Source organism: Ursus maritimus, unplaced genomic scaffold, assembly GCF_017311325.1.
Source record: "Ursus maritimus isolate PB19 unplaced genomic scaffold, ASM1731132v1 scaffold_21, whole genome shotgun sequence".
Taxonomy (NCBI): domain Eukaryota; kingdom Metazoa; phylum Chordata; class Mammalia; order Carnivora; family Ursidae; genus Ursus; species Ursus maritimus.
The window spans coordinates 19,158,420-19,181,165 of NW_024424564.1; the positions used below are offsets into that span (position 1 = coordinate 19,158,420).

General features: G+C 37.9%; 1 protein-coding gene across 2 annotated transcripts in view; it reads left to right on the forward strand.

Moving 5' to 3' along the window:
- The window catches only part of SYT1 (synaptotagmin 1), a 201,943-nt gene that overhangs the window by 94,970 nt on the left and 84,227 nt on the right, over positions 1-22,746 (forward strand). For both annotated transcript variants that reach the window (XM_008710351.1, XM_008710352.1), the window contains exon 6: positions 8,632-8,749. In XM_008710351.1, the coding sequence (XP_008708573.1) occupies positions 8,632-8,749 (118 nt within the window). The remainder of the gene's footprint in view (positions 1-8,631; positions 8,750-22,746) is intronic.

Genomic DNA, 22,746 nt, shown 5'->3' on the forward strand with positions numbered 1-22,746 from the left:
CATGAAGACTCTTTTGACAAGAACATTTCTGGGACTCACTTTCCATTCTATATTCTGTTCACATTCCCCTACCCTCCACTCAAAATTCACGTATAAAATTAACCCCAACAAATTCCTCTACCTTCTCTAGAATGGTTCTTCCTAAAACATGTTTCTATAATGGCAGTTACCATTTTATGTTGAACTTCTGTTTTATGCCTATTGTCCCTGGCCAAGAAGAAGTCTCTAAAGAGCAAGTTTTAGTCAGCCTTTTTCCAGTAGCTTGCACCATGACTGACATACTGAAAATGTATGTAAGTGTTCAGTAAACTGAATTAAGTACAAAATTAAGTGTTGCTCATTTTCTGCAAACCACAGAAAGTGGAATGGATTACTAATCCTACTTCTAAGTGGATTCTGACAAACAGCAAGTAGTCTCTGACAGAGTGAAGCATTCGGTAAACAGATATTCATTCTTTGGCTCAATAAATATGTACTAACCATCTTTTATGAGCCAAGCACTATGCATGTAGATAAAAGGACACTATGCAAAGATGAGCAAATTCATGGGTGTGAGGTACAATGCAATCATCACACAAATACATGATTGCTGTCCGTGATTACAGTTACTGTGCATGATTATAATGCATGACTATTATAATCAATATTTCAAAGAAGAGTATTGGAGGGCTACTAAGGAATGTATGAGAAGAGCCTTATTTAGTCTGGCAAGTCAGGGAAGGCTTCTCTAAGTAAACACAGAAGTGAGGTCTGACAGATGAGTAAAAGTTAAACAAAAGGGAGAACAAGAGGACAGAATGTGTCAAGGGTATGTGATGGTTCTGAGTATACAGTTAACATGACGTGTTTGATCCTAAGGAGATGACTGATGTGGCTGGAGCACAGAGGGGCCAAGGGCCAGGAGAGGAGGCTGAAGAGTAAGCAGGAGCCAGACCCCATATTATAAACGATGGTAAAGGTGTGGGTCTTTATCCCTAGAGAGACAGGATACCTACCTGAGGATTTTGAGATTTGTTACTTAAAAGGTGATTCTCCCCACTGTATTTCAGGAGTAAATTTAGAGAGATCCACTAAGACTTCTAGAATAATCTAGATGACCAATTATTGGATTAGAATGATGAATATTCTAATATCAGAATATGAGATTTATTGGGTAAGGATGAAAACAAGTGAACCCACTTAAGAAATTTCTAACAGATAAAATCTGAACTCTGAAGTAGTTAGTGGTCAATGGTAATGCCCAGTTTTCTGGCTTGAGCAACTAGTTGGAGGCTGATAGCATACTGAAATAGAGTGGACTGGTATTGTGAAACAAGATCGTGAGTTCAGTTTTTGGAATTTGAGTCAGAGATGGCTGTGAAATGTTCTAATGTGGAAATGACAAGTAGGTAGTGGGATATAGGAGTCTGGAGTTCAGACAAAGTATCTAAAGTGAAGATACAAACTTGGCACGTGGCAATCACTTCCGCATTGTTATTAAAGCTATAGACAGGGATAGTATATGCATAATTCCTTTTATCATACCTCACTTTACTGAACTTTTTACAAATTGAAGGTATGTGAAACAAGTCTATCACTGCCATTTTTCCAACAGCATCCGCTCACTTCATGTCTCTGTCACATTTTGGTAATTCTTGCACTATTTCAAACTTTTTCATTGTATTTGTGATGGTGATCTCCGAACACTCAGGTGTTAGCATTTTTTTTTTTAGGAAGAATTAAGGTATGTACATTTTTTAGACATAATTCTACTGTACACTCAATAGACTGCAGTATAGTATAAACTTCTATACGCACTAGAAACCAAAAAATTCATTTGACTCACTTGATTGTGATATTTGCTTTATTGTGGCGGTCTGCAACCAAACTCGCAAGATCGCCGGGTATGCCTCTATTAGTTTATGAAGAAAAGAAATGGGTTAGGATTAAAGCTTGAGAAAGACCAAGACCAAGATTGAGTGGCCAGAGAGGCAGATAAACAAATCAAGAAATCATTGTATCACAGAATTCAAGGAAGAAAGGGATGTCAAATTCTGCTGAGACTTCAGGTTAAAAAAATATTTATGGTTTACTAAGATGAATGTCATCTGAAACCTTAGCAGTGGCCATTTCAATAAAATGAAGAGCAAAACCAGTGGAACATGAATAAATAGGGACAGTGATTTTCACTGATTCACTCAAGAAGTTTGGTTCAGAAAAGGAACGGAGGGATGTGGCATTATCTAGAGAAGATGGCAGTAAAATAGGATATTTGTTAAAATAGAGTAGTGTTTGCTGTTATATGTGCCAGGCACTCATAACTTTACTATGTTTATATTGCACATTGATTTTGTGTGCTTTATTGTGTCCCTGTGTCTGTGTAGGAGATGTCTAATAAATATCTGTTGAATGAACAAATGGTAATGCCCACATTTACTGCTTTTTTCACTCTTCTGTAGTGTACTTTGCTGTTACTTATTTTTAATAGGCATTTTGATTTTCTACTTTCATCATTCTTATTTTGATCATGTCAGAATACCTATGCTTCTGTTATATCTAATAGGACTACAAGTGTAAAGTGTATCTCCTATTGGCAATACCTATATTAAGAGGAAGTTTTGAAGATTTAAATCATAAAGCAGATATCCGTCTTTAATTGTATGAATTTTACATTTGTAGAAGAGTAACTTGGTTTAAGCGGTTACAGGACTTTTCAAGTGCATCTTTGTGTCTAGAACATTTTTACTCTCTTCTTTACATGGTTCACACTGACTCTTCCTGTTGACCTTTGTATCTCAGCTCAGGCACTGCCTACCCCAGGACATTTACTTTATCACCTCCCCCCATACATACTAGCTCTGATTGAAAGGGGAGAGCTAGACAACTTGTTTTAAAGGTAGATTTGAATGGCAAGCACATTAGTTTTACAAAGAATGTGCATTTGGGGGGGCCAGAGAAATTGATGAGGATTATCAGGGGTAAAAATCTCCAATTACAGTCTTCGCCTCCTTAATTCTGTCACTAGACCCTAGAAAGTTCCAACCTTCTCCTCTTTGCTCCCATAGCATTGGCGCCATCTCTATGGTACAGTTGCACTATATTATTATTCTCCATCTAAGTCTGTCACTCCACTACTTTCAGAACTTTGTAAAGCCCTCTTATTCATCTGAGTGTCCGTGGAGACTGGACTAGAAGAGTCTTATGGTAGAACCTGTTTTTTTAATTAAGAAATGAATAATTAAATGAATCCAGAGTTAATAGGTTATATAGCATCCTCATAAAGTAAGTATTCAAAGACATGACAACTGTCTCATTCACCTGAGCAATTACCGTGTATTTGTGCACTAGGCCAGATTCAGTCTTTTTAGCCTCACTACATCCACTGCATCATTTCATACTGTGACCATCTGGACCATTAGATGTAAATACTGATTTGGCAAATAGTTCAGTGGTATGAGTACAGTTGTGGGAATAAAATGAATTTGAAAGCTACTACCACCCAAAGGATATATTTAAAGCTACTCTTATTAAGATGAGAAACTTGACATTATCCCTTTTATAACTGGAAGATGTCCTAGTATTTTTATAAATGAAGAATATGCAAATCAGCTGATTTTCATTTTGAGATTTTTGGACTGCCATTTTTTATTTGTCAACCTTTAAATAGACTCCCAACCTCAGAGAAAAACCCTCTACTCAGAGAAACTATCACCAATTTGACACACGGAAAAAAATCTTAGGATTAACATAAATAGAATACGCCCTTGTAAAATGTCACAGCATTAAGTCAATTCAGATACCTTTTTAAAACTCATTCAAGAGTACAGCATTTCCAACAAGCTTGTGAACTTAGCTCCATTTGCGAAGGTCACAAAAATGAACCCCCCTTTTCACACATAAAATGATGGACGGTACTAAAGAAGCCATCAAATAAACATTCATTTTAAATCAAGCTTTTTATTTATCCATTGGAAATGACCTTTGTTCTAATATCTATACGTAATGCTTTTCAAAAAGGAAAGGCATTTCTGTAGTTGTCTATTAAATCATTAATTTGTGTTACTCTATTCAGAGGCTGCTTTAAAAAAATAACAGAATTATCAAGCTGCTCAGAACAAAGGTTCTTTCTGATTGTCAGCTCCATATTCTAAAAGAGCAGGTTAATTTCTCTGAATCTCACAGTTGGAACTTTCTTACACTAACTGGCAGTTTCTACCTAGTGATCAAGGCAATTGACTAAAATAAATTATACATAAAGCTGAAATTCCTAATAGTAATAAGGCCCCTTCATGAGATAATCACACCAGCCAAAGCACTCATCTGTCGGCTGCAACTCTATAGGGTTTTGAAATTATCTTATAAAAACTACATTTCCAGAAATGTTTTCATTTCTACTTTTATGAAAGGCCTAACATAGCCATGTCTATGGCACTAGGCACAAAGAAGGAGCTCCAAATATATTCATTAGTTGACTCATTGATGAAACTGGATATACTGTTCATAAACACTAGTGTCCATGCTGTTTACAAAGTGAACGGTTGGTGAGGCGCTCATTTTAAAACCAATCAACAGTTATTTATACTACTTAAGAAGGCACATAATAAAGGCTTATAAAGTATAATCCCTGCTTCTCCGGAGTTTAGGGTGAGGGAAACTCACATATGAAATAAATAGGGGGAAAAAACGTTACTAGGCACTATGCTGATGGCTATAAAGCAATAGCTAGCAGAAATCTACATGGGCTAGAATAGTAAGGGGGTACTTTGTTAAAGATATAAACTTGGACTAAGACTGAAAGGTCGGGTCGGGATAATTTTGTTAGGCAGAAAGGACTGAAGACATTGCAGATGGATTTCCTGACTATGCAAAAAATTTGGTGGTGAAAAGGAATCGCACTCAGAAATATAGTAATTGCTTTGATGAACTGCCCCCCCACACACACCAATCTTGCACCATCTTTATGGACAAAATATTTATTCCACTGGCTGCCTGGAGTGTTGATGGCTGATGGCCCGTAACTGGGATCCTTCTTCTCAGCATCACCCTCAGCAGAAGAGATCTCTGGTCCAAGATGTGGGGACAGCCCACATCCAATGACTGGTAGATTAAGGACCATAAAAATTTCACCCCTTTTAAGAATTCAGAACCTATCTGAAGAGCTATCCCAGTTCCAGAACTCCCCATAGGATCGGTTGAGGCCTCTGCTAGGACTACATCACAGCCCAACTTTCCTGTCTTGCAGTTCTGCTCCCTGCACTCTCCCATAGGCGCTGATCCAAAGAACACACCACAATAAACCTCCTGCTTGCAAACCTCTGAGTCTGCTTCCCGGAGAACTTGACCTGTAGCAATAGAGGATAACATGGAGACCAATCTGACTGTATTTGATAGAAGGCAATCTGCATTTATTCATTCAAGAGGCATATATGGACCTTGACTCTGTGCCAGCCACTATTCTAGGGCTTAGAACATAGCAGTGAGAAAAACATTTTTCTTCTCTTATAGACCTGATATTCTAGTGGGGAAAACCTAAACAAACATAATAGAATTTTAAGTGATATGTGCTAGAATGAAAAAGAAGCAGGGCAAAGGCCAGGTAGTGTGTATGTTTAGGAGCAGATAGGACATTAGATAGGATGACTACATAAAAACTCTAAAGAAGTGACATAGGAGCAAAAAGCTAAACGAATATAATTTAAAAAATGTCCTATACCCTGATTTTGCTAGTAGTTAATGACTGCATGCATTTGCTGAAACTCATTGAACCGTATGCTCAGGGTGAATTTTGTTGTATATTATTTCTAACTCAATAAAACTTTTTTAAAAATTAAAAAAAAGAAAAAACTAATGGGGCAATCCATCATAGTATCTGGGGAAGAATACTGTAGACAGAAGGAACAGCCAAGGTGAAGGCCCTGAGGTAGAAGCGTGCCTGGCATGTCTTGAGAAGAGGAAGATCAAGAGTATAGTAGGAGGTAGGGGATGGACCACATAGGCCTTTTTGTGTAAGGAACACAGATCATTCCAAGCCAAATGGGAAGACGGGGAAGAGCTCTAAGTAGAACTGTCTCATGATCAGATTTCCATTTTAAAAGGATCCCTCTGCCTAGTAGGTGAGAAAGAATCTAAAAAGGAGCAAGAGTGGAAGCAGAGAGGCTATTAGGAGGCCACTGTAGAGGTCTAGGCCAGCAAGGAGAACTTGGGCTTAAGATTATGAATTATTACAGTTTGCCAGGGACTGAGGCTTCTCAGGGTATACAGGACATTTAGGGCTAAAACCAATAGTCTTTTTCAAATCAAGAGGTTGGTCTCCCTACCTGTACTAGAGTGAAGGCCTTTAAGTAGGGAGGTGAGATCAGATTCAAACTATATTCTGAAGGTGGAACAGATAGTAAAGTAGAAGGTTTAGATAGTTAGGGCAGAGACAAAGTCAGGAAAATGGGTTCAGACCTTTCAAAGATTAGCCTGGCATTAGTACACAGTCTACACTGGACTTTGGAGAGAATAGGACTCATGAGATCTTGCATCAGACTGTTGCAGGAAAAAGATGACAGAAGTGTGTAGAGCTTGATCTCAAACAGAATGGAGGCAGAAGGGATGGAGCTGGTGATAGTGATGGTGACAGTGGCAAATAGCACAGTAGAGATGGAGGGCGTGTTGGAGGTAGAGGTGAGGACAGTAGAGGTCATGTTGATGAGGATGGGGAAAAATTAAGTAAAATTTAAAAATCCAATTTGAGAGACATCGACAAAGAAATGTCAAAATTTGTGGGCTGAAGGACTAAAGGAAAAGAGAAGGAACACTGGTCACTGGGAACCGATTACTTAGTGACCCTGACAGAAAGGGATGTCAGAAAGGAGAACAGCAAGGGGAAGATCTGGTGATAAACTCCATTTAGTGAGACAGCATGAATGTAAAGTGAGAGTGGGATATCTAAGTGGGTGGTCAGTTGGAGTATTAGTTTGTCATTCCAGATGGCGGTCTGATGGTAAAGAAAACTCATTATTTTGAGTCAAAGGACCTTGTTTCAGTTCCACACTGAAATACCTATATAACCGTGTGTAACCTCTGAGTCTCAAACTCTTTATGTGTAAAAGGAACACAACAGTACCTACTTCACAGGGCTGTTGTAGAGAAAACAAGATGGAATTGTCAAGGAGAAGGAGCAGAGATGGAGATTGCAGGATCCCGTTCCTGTAAGCTTTCCAAGAACCACTTCTGCTTCCCATCATTCCACTAAAAGAAAGTTTTTCTAAATGTAGAAAACCTCGGTTTCTCGAACTTTAAAGTGATACATAAAAAGGCTTACTATTAAAGGAGTATATTGCTACCCAACCATCTTTCTTGCAAATTGACATGTGAAAACTGAAATGAGTGGTAGAAGTGTAAGTGTCCATAAACCTCTCACAGCAAGTCTCCTGTGTAAGTGACAAGAGTGGAATAAAACCTTCACATACTAGAACAAGACCCAAAGAAGAGGAGTGCATCTCCATCTAATCACAGAAGTTCAGTGAAAGACTTCATAGAGGAAAAGAAACTACTTGCTTTCCCACAACTCATACTGACATGAGCCCCCCAGTCTAAGACTCTAAAGTAACCACACGCACTTACAAAGCAAGCCTCAGATGTAAGCCTTACTTCAGCTGTGGCCAAATAGAAGCCATCTTCGGGAGGGGCCGGCAGAAGCCCAAAGTTCTGCCAGGGATGTCCCTCTGAGGGTGGCTTCGCAGCCTCCCTGAGATGCGTATCCTGCCTCTTCTTGCTGCACGTGAACTTCAGGTCCCCGCCTCATCCACGACATACGAAAAACACATTGCAATCCTATTTGGAAATGTCCTAAATCAATTAATCAACAACCAAACCAGCATGTAACTGGCCCCAATCCTGAAGTCCCAATTCTGAAATTTTGCAACCTGCTGCTTGGATTTGTACAAATATTGGAATAAGGGGGGAAACTTGGATCTCACTTGAAAGGAGTAAAATTGAAATGGCAAAAACGTCTACTTGTTGCCTTTCAGCTACAAGGAATTCAGAATTTTTCATTAACAATTCATTCCAGGGGCACCCAGCTGGCTCAGTTGGTAGAGCATGCAACTCTTGATCTCTGGGTTGTGAGTTCAAGACCCACATTGGGTTCAGAGCTTCCTTAAAAATAAATAAAATACAAGAGCTAAATCTTAAAAAATTCAGTCTAATGCAAATACAAGTCCTTTCCCCAAAAATCTAAAGTATTAGACATTATCCTATTTGAAATGTAAAAAGACAAAAATTTAGGTAGGTTGATTCTACTAAAGGAGAGTTAGGCTCTTTTCAAAGCTATCTAATAAAGTTATGAAATTTTGCCAAAAGCGTTGCAGTGCTATTCAGAGTAGAATTTCTAAAAAAGTCATCTCGGTCTCATTTCCTGAACTGTTGAATTATGGATATATTTTGATGAATGATAAAGTATAGATGAGCTATTTAAAACTGGAATGGGTTACAATCACTCTTCATACCTCAGTGAATGAAAGACCACTGGGTAAACGCCAATGAACCTAAGAGCTTTCACATTCTAATTGTCCTAATCCTCCTCCTGAGGAATTTGCAGTGTATGTGTACAAACCATCTTCACCTTTATTCGAAAAGTTACTTCTCTCTTATTGGTTTTCACAGCAAGAGAAATTGGGTGATATTTGCTTCTCCCTTCGTTACGTGCCGACTGCTGGCAAGCTGACCGTTGTCATTCTGGAGGCAAAGAACCTGAAGAAGATGGACGTGGGCGGCTTATCTGGTAAGACTGTGATGTTTATTGGGTTTTTTAAAATGCCGTTTCATCATGGATACCAAATGCATTGCACACATGCTGCGACTCCCCATTCCTTATTGATCACAGCTTCCTTCCCACGGAGACTGGAAGCAGTCTCAAAATCCATCCCAACACAGTGCTCCAGAAGCCACTCTCAGTTTATTGGAATTGGCATAAAAGACGAAATCTCTTTTCCTGTTTCATAGCCAGAGCAGCAATCATTAGTTCTACATACTGAAAGCTAATTTTTTTTCCTTTTGCTTCTCTCGTAAAAGACAATACCTATGACTATTTTGTGTGTTGTTTTTTTTTAACCAAAATTTACCCATGACATGAAAACAGTGTTTTAACTGAGAGTTCTTTATTAGGTATTGCATAGCCTAACAGTTTTTAGTAACACTGTTTTATTAAAAGGTGCGGCATTTCAAATGTAAGTAAACAAAATCTGTTGGGGGGTGAATCCCCAAGGTAATGCATTTATGTCTACAGTTTATGTTGGGAATGGAGGAGACTTTTAGATTTTAAGTTCTATACAACCCAAACCTAGTTGCCTTCTTTTTTTTAAGTATACTCTTGCTCAAAAGCAAAGTCAACTGAAGGATTTCTACAATTGAATCGGATTTTTTAAAATTTTCTCTTCTGGGTAATTATATTTTCAATTTTATAGTACATTATTAAAGCTTTTATATACCACAAGGTCATCATAAATAGACTGTAGTGTCATTGTTTGTGGCTGTGGAATTAGAACCAACATATTAGTGCTTTCTCTAATAAAAATATTGCAATCTTCAAAAAGGTCACCCTAATGCAGCAAGGTCATTTTATATTCTAAAGCATAATGGCTCAAAAACGCTAAAGCTGAGTTTCCACTTACTGAACTACTAATTTGTCAACCAAATTCTGGTATGTAAGTTTATTTCTCATTTATAAATAAGTTGCCTGGGAAAGCTGCACTAATTCATCTCACAAAGACCCCATTTAAAAGCTTACTGCTTCCATTGCTTAAAGAATGATAGAACAAATTTAAAGCAATGAGCAGTTTCCTCTAGAAATGTAAAAAAAAAAAAAATCTAACATGTGTAAGATGCAAAATACATGTGTGTGTATATATATACACACACCCACACACACATATATATACACACACACACATGCACATATATAAACACATACTTTTTAAAAAATTCTATCCACTGATAAGACCTAGAAACAAAGACTGACTCAGTGGCACTGAGCATCCGTAGCACAAAATATGGCTAAACTCAGTTTTTCACTAGAAGAACCTGGCACCTATGGGAGAAAGGGTAGGTTCCAGGTATGGCACAGAAAGTATACAAGCCTAGAACATCTCATCTAACCAGAAAGCAAGGAAGCTACCAAAGAATACAAAGGTCATGTCAAAAGACTCGGAAGCCACCCCAAAGACACTCTCACTCGCCAAAGATGTGATCATTTGAACACTGGTAATCTAATAAATGTAGGGTATTCAAACCTTAAACAAAAGAGCACTTAATGTACAGAGAAGTTTTCAGCTTTAAGAACAGTTCACTCCCAGACACTACTTAGTATCCTGAGGTAAGACTTCAGACACCTTTGGTTCAATGGTCATGGTGTCTTTGTATCCTGCCTCATATGCTCCTCTCCACACTCCCATGCCAACCAGCATCTCATCACCTGTGTCCAGTACTCCTCTAATCTTCCTTCCCATTCATCGTATTCCCTCTAACAGAGTTCCAGAGGCAGCTTAACCATGAAGCCAATGAAACTTCAGGGTCCCTCATTTGTTGTCTTTTTCCAAGGTCCTAGAAATGCGTTTCCATGATCACTGATATTTCAGCCACAATTTGTCAGTCACAGTGAGTCTCCGACTTTACTGCCGTCATCCATCTCTTCTTGATCAGCAGCATCTGAGTAGCTACCGGCATTTTTGAGATTTAGTTAAGGGAAGTTGGGTCTGGCAGAATATACTTACGTAGCTTTTAATCACTTCCATGTGTAATTGGGTTACTGGTAGCTACCAGGGGAAGGCAGGGCTGCTGGGAGGACTCCTACCACTCACTGTGCTAACTCAGCATTGTGACATAAAAGGGGCAAGGCCAGAGGTCACATCTAATTTAGTAATCATCATTTTCTACGTATTTTTTTCTCCTTTATGTTTTTTTCAGATGTCAAGCTACATTTGCTAAAATGGCTAGTTAATTGAATCAAAGTGGGTTGTTTCACCAGGGTCTAAAATTCTATTAGCTTCAGGATCCACACACCCTGGGTCTCCCCTACATTTGAATTATCTGGAATGATTTTAATTCTTAAATATTAAATAAGGATAGATCAAGACTCCTAATCTCAAGGGCTCCATCTGCCTCTGAAATTAAGTCAATCACTCAGGTCTACATAACATAGATCCCTCCAGACTACATCCCATTGCATTTCTATATTTTAACCAAATTGACCAGCACACAGTTCTTCAAACAGACTGTGTAATTTGCTGCCTCCATTCTTTGCTTAAATCATTTCCTTCACTTGGAATTCTTCCTTCCAACAATGCCCAGCTAAAGGTTTTCCATTCTTCAGGCCAAGCTTAAGTCTTATTTTCTCCATCTGTTGAACAAATATATAGTGTTTCCCTACTGTGTGTTAAGCACTGTTCTTAGACTAGATTTACATCAGTGGACAAAACAGCCAAAAGGCCCTGCCTTTGTACAGCTTACATTTTAATTTGGGAAGACAGGGAACCAATAAATAAGCATGTAGTATGCCAACGGGTGATAAGCGCTATGGAAAAAGCAAAGCAGGGAAGTAGGATAAGAAACACTGGGGAGTGGTTTTAAGTGGGGTGGTCAGAGAAAGCCTGGGAAGTAGGTAACATTTGAGCAACAACCTGGAAGAAGTGAGAAATGAACCATGGGATGTCTGGGAGAAAGAAAATTTGAGGTGGAGGGAATTCATGAAGTCTCTTCTGATCCATCACAATAAGACACAACTTTCCCTTTTTTAAATGCCAACAGCCGTTTGTTTACACCCTTCAAACATCACGCTTCTCTCTCACTAGACTCCGCTCTGTATTTCTATCTCCCACAATGCCTTGACTGGTAGCATTGAACACAGCTGCTGAATGAATAAGGAATTATTTACAAAGGAGCTATGGCCTGGAAAAACAAGTCTTGCATTTCAAATTTGTTTAACCTACTTACCATTAAAATAACTCGAAGCACTTGTTCTATCTCAAAGTAATTTGACCTATGTCTGAGGAGACCAAAATTATATAATGAGATCATCCCAGGTAATTCAAATGTTTAACTACGTTTGCTGGAAATGACTAGTTAATTGGGTTAATTGGAACCAAAGTCTGTTGTTTTACTAGGGTTTGAATCCCACTCTACCACTACTGGCAATTCGACACTGGACAAGTGATTTCGTTTTCTGAGCCTTAGTTGCATTATCTATAAAGTGGGAGTAATAAGAGGATTTTTTTTTTTTTAATAAAGGTGCCGTGAGAAATAAAGCACAGGATCTGGCACACTAAGTGCTCACTAAATATTCTTGTAATTATTTCTGTTACTTTATGAAATCTTGGGCTAAATATGGAAAATGTGAAAGCAACCAATAAACAGTTCAACCAAGGCTTATTTGAATGGGAAAAAAAGAAACGTTTGTTTTATAGGATTGGCTGGTCAGTTAAGGCAAAAATGAGATCAGTAGACCTATGTTTTACACAGGCCAAACAGTGAATTAAGACAAGGTATTGAATTAAACAAGAAATATTGGGCGAAAAAATGGAAAAACTTTAAATAATTTTTCTTACTGCTCTTTTGAAGGGTTTCTTTTTTACTGTGTAAATTCAAAATACACTGCATCAAGACTTTGCCTCTCTCATCTACCCATATAGCAAATCACGCAAATTCCAACCCTTCTTATAGGGACAAACTTGACTGGCCCATTCACAGGTCTACAGTAGACCTTTGCACTTACATGCTTACTATTCCATTCTCAAGTATTTATGAGCAACATCTAGAGTTTCTGAATCAAGCTATTTGTATGTAAATCTTGAATCTTGCAGGCTTCAATACTGTCCTTCAGGAGTAAGTTGGTAAAGTAGAAAATGAGTCGGGGGTTTTTTGCCCTGTAATTGGAAAGGGAGGGATGGGAAATCAAGCCTTCTGCCTAGTAACCACTTCTCAGTATCCTCACAACCTTTTATACACCTGTGTGTTTGGAGTAAATTTCTCTTCAAATAAATGTTATCTTTTTGTGAAAACTGAGGAAGAATACGAACAGTGTCTTAGTCCAGTTAAGCTGCTGTAACAACACAATCGTAAACTGGATGTCTTCAATGGAAATTTATTTCTCGTAGTCCAAGATCAAGGCACCAGCAGGTTCAGTGTCTGGTAAGAAACTGCTTCCTGGTTTTATAGGTGGCTCTCTTATTTTTGGGTCTTCACAGGGCAGAGGAAGCAGGGGAGCTTTCTGGAGACTCTTTTGTAAGGACACTAATACCATTCATGCAGGCTCCACCCTCACAACCTAATCACCTCCCAAGGCTCCCACCTCCAAACACCATCACACTGGGATTTGGTTTCAACATAGGAATTTTAGGGGAATGCTAACATTCAGTCTGCAGCATAGAAGTCTAAGAAATTGAAGGAATTAGAAAAGTTGAAGATTCTCAAAGGTGTGAGGTTGTAGGTCTTGTATTTTTGAGTGGTTTATTTTTTAACATTCAAACCTATACCTGTGCAGACTTTCAAGTTACTCACAAGGAGTAAATATCTTGTTCCTAACTGAATTTCTTGTTCCTGTTTATGTTACAGCTACTTTCCTCACTTTTTTGTTTGCTTGTCTGTTTGGTTTTTTGTTTATTTTCAGTGGATGCATGTGAGTGAGTGAGCGACTGAGAGTGAGTGAGTGAGTGAGTGTGTGTGTGTGTGTGTGTGTGTGTGTGTTTGGAGGGGGGCTGTCATACCAGAATTTAAGACTTCTAAGTACAGCTTTAATGAGAAAGTTCAAGACTAAGTTCATTTGGGCTTTATAGCACAAATTAAAATTTTTCAGGTCTTCCAACCTAAGGATAGAGCTGTTTGAAGAAAAGATAACCAAACTTTTGAATGAGCAAAATGGAAGGGAGTAGAAGCTTTTAAATTTCATTTATGTTAAAAATTTTCTTTTCAGATTTAGGTTGAAACGTTTCAACTCTTAAGTCATTATAACATAGTTCTAGAACACTTTCTAGTTTAGAAATCCTTTTCTAACTTGGTTTTTTCATGTTGTTCTCTTGATAGAACTGTGAGGTAATTTCTGAATGTAATATTCTCAGGAAATTGAAGCTTAGAGGCATTAAATAATGTACATAAATCATCGTGCTTCACACCTGACACACAGAAGGTGTTCAATACTGGAAGTTGCTTTTGATGTTACTGACATTCAAAGTCAGTAGCTTGTAGATGGTATAGCTGAGACTAAAGCCCAGATTTGGATTCCCAATGCAGAATGCCTCAAAGACCATTCCATTTCCCCTCTTTCCCTGCAGCTGGAACACAGTCCTTCAGAAATTTTTCTAAGCATTTTTACAGCCAGGAACCATGGCAAGTAGACAAGAGTAAGAAATTTGTCTACCCTGCCTCTTTGATATGTGTTGTAGTCACCTAAATTATGGAGAACAAAAAAGCACATCAAGAAGGTGCTGGGAAAATACAGATTCAGGACTGAAATCATAAACACCTATTCCAGCAGTCTCCTGAAAGTCAAGGAGCTAGAGAGGTGGCCAGGAGATGAGATGAGGTCAGACATCCTGAGGGATGGCTGGAGGAAATGTAGTTGAAAGTGTTCTACCTCATCATCTTTCTTCTTTTCACTTTCCACCCCAGGCCCCACCCCTAGTCTTCCTCCTGGTCACCCCAGTCCTGTCTTAGCACTATGGAATTTACACTGTGCAAAGCAAAGGGTAGGGCTGTAGGAGAGATCCCCACACACACACACAAAAATCGATGTCCCCCAAAAGAAAGGGCAATGAAATTCACAAAGGGGAGCAATACTTAAGGGAGATGAAGAAGAGGGGACTCGTGGTGGAAAGAGAGTCACCATCCCTATGTCGTGGACTGCCAGGATGTGGTTGAGCCAACTGAGACCTAAGCCAGTAAGATCTACCCTGCCTAACCCACTCAGCTCTCCATACATACATATATATGCACTGTTAAGATACAATTTTTAAGTTGTTCATAGATATGTCTGCTCATTTCTACTGTTCTAGAAATGAAATTTGGAAAATAGAGCCAATTTAAACATTTGAAGTCACCTAGGAAAAAGCCACCCAACCTCAGGGAACCACTGGACTCCACATAGAAACCATGAATGAGAAGAGGCAGATCATTCTTTTAGGCACGGGTAGTAGGTAGATAGAATATCTCATCACATAAAGATAGGGTATCCTACCAACATGAGAATCACCCCATTGCACATGTTAAAATGTAAGATTTCAGGGACTACCTCAGACCAAGCTATAACTGAATATAAAGGGGGTGGGAACCTAGAAATTGTATTTTAAAAGTCTCCCATGTTATTCTTATGCATCTTAAATTTGAAAACAGTACTTTCTATAAAGTATATAGAGTGTTAGCTGAAGCCAGGGAGGAAATCATACTGCAGTATATAAATGTATCAAATCAACATATTGTATACCTTAAACTTAAGTGATATGTCATCTGTATCACAAGAAAAAAAAATTTAAAAAAACTCTACTTAGAAGCTTAAATGTTACATCAGAATTTTAACTGAGGTCCAGATCAGCCAAATTCCAAGTTAGAACTTTTTTCTGGCCAGTGATGTAGAATACATCCTTTGCCTTATATAATGGAATTTCCCTAAATAAGAAGTTCTATTTATTTTGTCAGCCCAGTATCCTCTTTCTTGAGAAACACCTTGTCCACATGTCTAAATTTTGTCTTCTTCAGTCTCTCCTACTTAAACACAAAAGCAGATTGTTCCTTTATACACTCATGACTGCCACTCTTATCTGTCCTTCCATCAGTGCCAAAAGCACGACAAAGAAAACCATTCCGAACTTAAGTGATTTGAGCTAAAAGCCACTAGGCTGGGAGCTGAGCCAACAAATAAAGTGGCAAAAACTTATTTGAGCCGATTAGATAGGGATATACAAATTAATTGGCCATGATATCAGGGTCAAGCAATAATATGCAAATAAATTAGCATCTTGAGCTAACAGGACAGGAATATGCATAATAAGTTGGCTGTGATGTCAGAAGTCTTCATCGTAATTTTAGGCTTGACTATTACACTATAAAATTCCGTGACACTTCAAAATGTTTAGTTATAATATTGATAAAATAATCTGAATCCCTAAAATGTGAACAAATTGATCTAAAAAGAAAAAAAATAACATATCTTTAAACTGGATCATTTTAGAAATTGAGTTATTAAAAAGGGTTAAATCAAAGTTTAATGCAAGTTGAGACCCAAGCACAGTTACCACAGAATGGACAGAGATGCTATGTCTGAAGGATTAACAGTGGTTTTGATGAAATGAGTTAGTTATGTGTTAGTTCAGAACAGTTAACACAAAACGTCTAAATAAGTCCTTTAGCCCCAGGTACATCTCCAGTCATTCAACAAATACCATTTCAGTGCCCGCTCTGTGCCAGGCAGTATGCCCATCCCTGGATACACAAGTAGAAGTAACAGAAGACACTTGCATAGCACAATGTGAGCTGGACACTGTTCTAAACACCCTCTATCACTTAACTGATTTAATTCCCATTACAACACTAGGAGGTAGACACTATTTTTAATGTTATTTTATTGATGGAACTGGAGAGGTAAATAACTTTCCCAGGTCAAAGAATTTTTGGCATGGTTAGGATGTCAACCCAAACAGTCTTCAGTTCTTATCCTTTCTCACCAGTTCAACTTGGAGAACATAGGGCTGACTACATGCTACACTTTGAGGGATGGCCAAAAATTCTACCCAATTCCAATAATTCCTTGAAACCCAAACTAAATTCCATAATGGAAACCACTCATATAAATTAGTTGGTTGACTAATTAGTTTTTGGTTACTTGGACAGCAAAGACAGGATCAATGAGTCCCTAAGATCAGACAACAAATATTAATAGATTTTTGGGCTGAAAGGACAATCTCCATTTCTTTCTTGTGTACAGATTCATATGTTATTTTAGTGATTGAGTCTTTGCACACTACAGTAGATGAAATACAAAACAGTGTAGTTTCAACTATGTCACTGGTAGAGGTGTAGGGCTGTTACTAAGACATTATGGAAGAAAGTCTAAGGGATTTGAGTGCCTATTAGGTGGTAGAGAAAGACTAAAAAATTTTTGCCTACTACTCAATTTTATCAAGGCTTGCTTCTGGAAGACAATGTGTAATATTACTGAGAGAATGGGGCAATATGATTTTATAAAAGCTTACTACCCTTTGTCAAGTGCTATGGAGCTCTGTAAGTCAAAAATCACTTTTAAATAACCCCGAAGAAATTAGAATTGCGATTGACAACTTACCAGGAAAATAGAGCTCAGCTGAAAAATGTTAACAAGAAAAGTCCACAGAGAGAGAAGCGGAAAAGTAAGTTCCAAAGAGGTTTGTACTAAGACATTTTTACCAGTCACCTTGAAACTCTCAATTTTAGAGGTGCCTGGGTGGCTCATTCAGTTAAGCATCTGCCTTCAGTTCAGGTCACAATCCCAGGGTTCGGGGATCAAGCCCCATATTGGGCTCCCTACTCAGCAGGGAACCTGCTTCTCCCTGTTTGTGTGTTCTCTCTCTCTCTCTCTCTGTCAAATAAATAAAATCTAAAAAGAAAGAAAGAAAGAAAAGAAAAGAAAAAGTAAAGAAAGGAAAGAAAAAAAAGACAAGAAACTCTCAATATTCAAGGTAACAGAAATGTTTCTGGTCATTGAAATCCAAGCTCAGAGGATAAATGAAAAAGATCTTGCTAAACTGAGTAAGCCAAAATATGGTAGATGAGCTTCAGTATGGGCAAGCTTAGAAATAATACAGTAAAAGAAAAAAAAATAAAAATCATATTAGTGGAAGATAATAGGGTCAGTAATAAAACAAGAAAAAAGCCACATAGAACCATCTACTGAAGACATTCACCAAGTACATGGCTACAGCCAAACAGGCTTGACATTGTCATGACTTATTATAAATACAAGAGGGGGGGGAAATGCCCTTTGTCCCAGACTAAAGTTCACCCATGTGTGCAATATGCGTAGTTATGGTGGCCTACCTCAGGAAAAATATGGATGGTGTTAGGTGACCAACTGCCAGAGGAAGTGGCTAAAACAGGGATGAAGGGGCTGTGTGTGAGGACAGGCTTAGAAGATTGGGACTTTGTAGTCTGGGAAAGGAAAGCTGAGCAGACATATGATTAAAGTCTGAAAATCATGACAGGTAGAGCTAAGGTAATACCCACCTGTTACCCCATCCTGCAATACTAGAATTAGCAAGTGACCTTGATGTTTGAAAGAAAATACATGAAAGGAGGGCCATTCAGAATGACCTCAAAGGCACCTTTCTACTCAAAAATTCTTTGTCAAATTTTCTTTGCAGTTAGGTAGTAAAAACTTGTTACTCTAGGAGAGGAATAAGTTGATATATGTATAAACCTGTTTTGAGTTATAGGCTTAAAAGGGGATATCTCTAAATCTTTATTTTGTGTTGTCTTATAGGACTTCCATGCCTTTCCATGGGTAACCATCAGAAAAAAATCCCCACAGCTGCTTATCTCAGTAATCCAACCCAGAATGACTGTATTTGCCTCCTTGAATTGACCATTTTATCCTCTGGTGTCCATTGACTATACAAGAAAGGAATAGGGAAGGTTAGATTTTCAAAAGGTAATTGTTTTCCCAGGATTAAAGCCCCAAAATATTCCTGTTTTTAAAACTACATTTGGTGAGCCTCAAGAGATTTGATAGAGTTTTTCGAATAAGCTATTAAAAATATATAGCGAATATCTGGGGCGCCTGGGTGGCACGGCGGTTGAGCGTCTGCCTTCGGCTCAGGGTGTGATCCCAGTGTTATGGGATTGAGTCCCACATCAGGCTCCTCTGCTATGAGCCTGCTTCTTCCTCTCCCACTCCCCCTGCTTGTGTTCCCTCTCTCGCTGGCTGTCTCTATCTCTGTCAAATAAATAAATAAAATCTTTAAAATATATATATATATATATATAGCGAATATCTATGCTGTTTTTCTCTTATATGGGGCTACAGGATTCCATTTAGGCCTACAACAGGTGACAAAAATGGAAAATACTATGAAGTCTTAAACAATGGCAACAATGCTCAAAGAAGTAAACCTCAAAAACAATCTTTAAAAAAAAAATTGTACTTGATTCTTTTGGAAGTGTAAGTGACTATAATATACTATTTGTACATAATCCCTTAATCTCATGTTCCTGTTCTCCACTATAAATTGATCACCCTATTGGCCTCCACAGTCTTGCCACCTGCTGTACCATGACCTACTTGGAGAGCAGACATGGCTTCTATTTAACGTTTGCCTTCTCAGAGGCCCTAGCACTCATGTTAGGCGAACAGACCTCAGTGTCCTCTGCCTAAACAACCAGTTAGGAACTTGCGAATTCTACCAATCTGATTATTCTGTCTTAATCTTCTAACTGATCTGACTTAATTGTTTTTACTTAATGAAATTCTCTTGGCATTACATAGTGGTCATATAATAGAAATAAGAAATAAAATCCAAATAAACAAAATGTAACTGTTGAAATTATCTCTGCTGTCATTTTCAGATTTTTCTTCCTTCATTCCCTCATTCTCTTCAGTTAAAACAAAAACAAAACAAAAAAACCCCACAATGAAACAGACTATCTTCAGGGGATAAAGGAAGAGTGACCCAGAAATGTACACATTACTGTAGTCATTCCTCAATGACAGTCATAAAGACATTTTCCAGTGAAGACAAAAATGGTCCACTAGTCCCATCTTTTGCCCAGCATGAACAGATGAGGCAATGAGTCATCACCTTACTTGTTCATTGCTTTATAGACTGACTCCTTACAAACGGAGTCAAGAGACCATAGCCACTGGTTGCCTTTTTGAATTGCTAACGATCTAACTTTTGTTATACATCATTCTTAGTGATCCCTGGAAAACTAAGGGGCTTCTTATAATTTTTTCTTCTATAAATAAATGATTTTAACTATTTAGGAAATTAAGTTTTTTACTTCAAAATACAAATATCCTCAGTAACTGCTGTTACCCAAAACTAAAGCAACCCAGTTGACTGACATAAATGCATAGATTTCAAACTGACATCAGCAAACAACATGACAATGTAATTGTCCCCCATGAACCAAAAAGATCTGAATGCGTATTTAGTAACAATATATTTGCAGAATACATATACACAGGGAACTGAGATTTCGTAGTTATCTACCAATATCATAGCTGCCATTTGTTCATAATAACTGTCATATCCTAACTAAGGAAACAAACGCTTTCACAGATAGTACTATTACAATATTTTCTTAGATTTTTAGTTTTAAAATTACAGGGAAACTTAAGAGGAACGCCTGGGTGGCTCAGTTGGTTAAACGTCTGCCTTCAGCTTGGGTCATGATCCTGGGGTCCTGGGATAGAGAGCCCGGACTCCCAGCTCCTGGTGAGGAGTCTGCTTCTCCCTCTCTCTCTGCCCCCCCCACACTTGTTCTCTAACTCTCTCAAAGAAAGAGAGAGAGAGAGAGAGAGAGAGAGAAAGAAAGAAAGAAAGAAAGAAAGAAAGAAAGAAAGAAAGAAAGAAAGCTTAAGAAGTTAAAATAACCCATAATCCTACTACTTTAATATGTGAGGTAAAGGACTAACCAGTCCTTCTAATCCCTTCCCATTCAAAGATAGTTCATTGCCTCAACAATTTGAAATTTCTTATGCAGATTTCCTTTTCTGCTTTATATAAATTACGCTCACATAAATATACATGCATGGGATCCCATCGAACACTCTGTAATATTTTTTCACTTAACAATACAGAACAGAGGTCCTCCGGGATCGGTACGCAGAAACGTACCATTACTTCTTCTAGCTGCTTTGCATCCCTTTGTTTGGCTGGATCCTGATATACTTAGCAATCCCCTTATAATAGGAGGAAAATTACTTAACTTCAAAGGACTTGAAAAACTTTAAATAGAAGAATAATGTGTTCCTGGATAGGAATATAATATACTAATGATGCCAATTCCTCCCAAGTTAATATCAAATGTCATAAATGAAGGTAAGACAAGTAACAACGTTCTTTTTGGAAGAAAGCAGATAAGGCCTCAATATCCCTGTAATACAAAGAGGGCCTACACATCAACAACAGGGGAGAAAATGGGAGAAACTTCCCATTTTTTAAATGTTCCTGAAATTTTCTTGCTACTGCTTCTACCACTACCGGCTCCTTTTGCCAAAAGCTAAAATATTACATTTTTATACAGTCTCATCATGCCTCTAAATAAGAAAGGATTTTAAAGTAATATGTAATTACCCTCAGTTCAAAACCTAAAAATGTGTTGCTTAAAAAGACAACCTCGATTGATTGCAAAGAGTACAAAAAATAAGTCAGGTCATTAGCTTGTAGATTTTCAGATTTTCATCAGCTATCTTTGCAGGAGTTTGAATCCATTAGAACACTCAATCCAGTGGTATTATTTTGATACCAACTTACAAGTATCTCAGTCACTAAAAGTGAAAGTAAAAATGTATACATTTACAAAAGTCAAAACCAACATTTAAGAGAATTGCTCAATTTCTACACTATAAAACTACTTAAACATTTGAAAACTGCGCATATTAAAAGTTGCAGATTTAAAGCGTATATTTCGAAAATACTCTAAAAAAATACTCTTGAATTTTATAGTACCTTCTTTGCATGCAGTGAAAACATTATAAGTGAAACTAGCCTAAAGAGCTTATTATATTACAGTGAAGCTTTCGTTTACTATAATTAGAAATCTATTTTAATCTTAACTGAAAGTTATGTTCATGTTTTATATAAGAATTCCACTAAAATGTTTAAAAAATAGTTTAGTGGCAGAGATTTTAAAAGAGGCAGTGAATGCTTATGAATTATGCAAGTCTGAACTTTCATTTTAATAACTTCATTAAAATATAAAAACCTTGAAAGCCTCCCAACAGGAATTTAACTTTATAAAAATGCTTTATACGTGCCCTGACCTTGCCAAAAGGCATGCCTAAGGCATGATTTAACCGTTATTACAGGGCAAAGCCTAATAATAAATACCTATCTGAAAATGCCAGCATCTGTCCTTGCCTGCTTGGCCTCCAGTGGAGTTGCAAGTCAGCCATAAACAGACCCTCTCCTGTGAGACAGCAGGACGCAGCAGACAGGGAACAGCTACTAGCATTGGAAAACCTGGATCCGAAGCCCTTAACCTTTCTAATCCTGTCTGTTCATCTATACAACTGGGGTATCAAGGACAGCCATGTTGTTGCCTAAGCAGATGAAGTAATGTCAGGTGGAAACTGAATTGACAGCTCTGTATCAATGTTGATTTTTTCTAAGCAGAAGACAGTTCTGGGTTATCTATTTTTCTCACCATATCCTGGCTTTTAGAAAATATGTTCCTGTATGGCTAATATACATGTTCCATGTTTTTAAGGCTGTGTCTCCAGCATTTGGATGGCAGCCCTCTACTTAGACTTACTTATCTTAGGAGAACATCCTAAGGCTAACCGGCAAACTCTACTTCTCCTTTCTGTTATTTGGCCACGAGACCCAGCTTGTTTTATAAGAAATAAGACCAGCAGTATATTTCTCAAGTAGTATATTTCTACCAATTTCAACTCCTTAAGTTGTTTCTTCGAATTTTCTAAGGTACCAGAGTTGTCTTCTAAATGGTTCTTTATAACAGGCCTGAGACAAACACAGCTAATTGGGTCAACAAATAGGAAGAAAGAGGAAGAACAGAGCCTTAGTCATCCTAATTATCAAG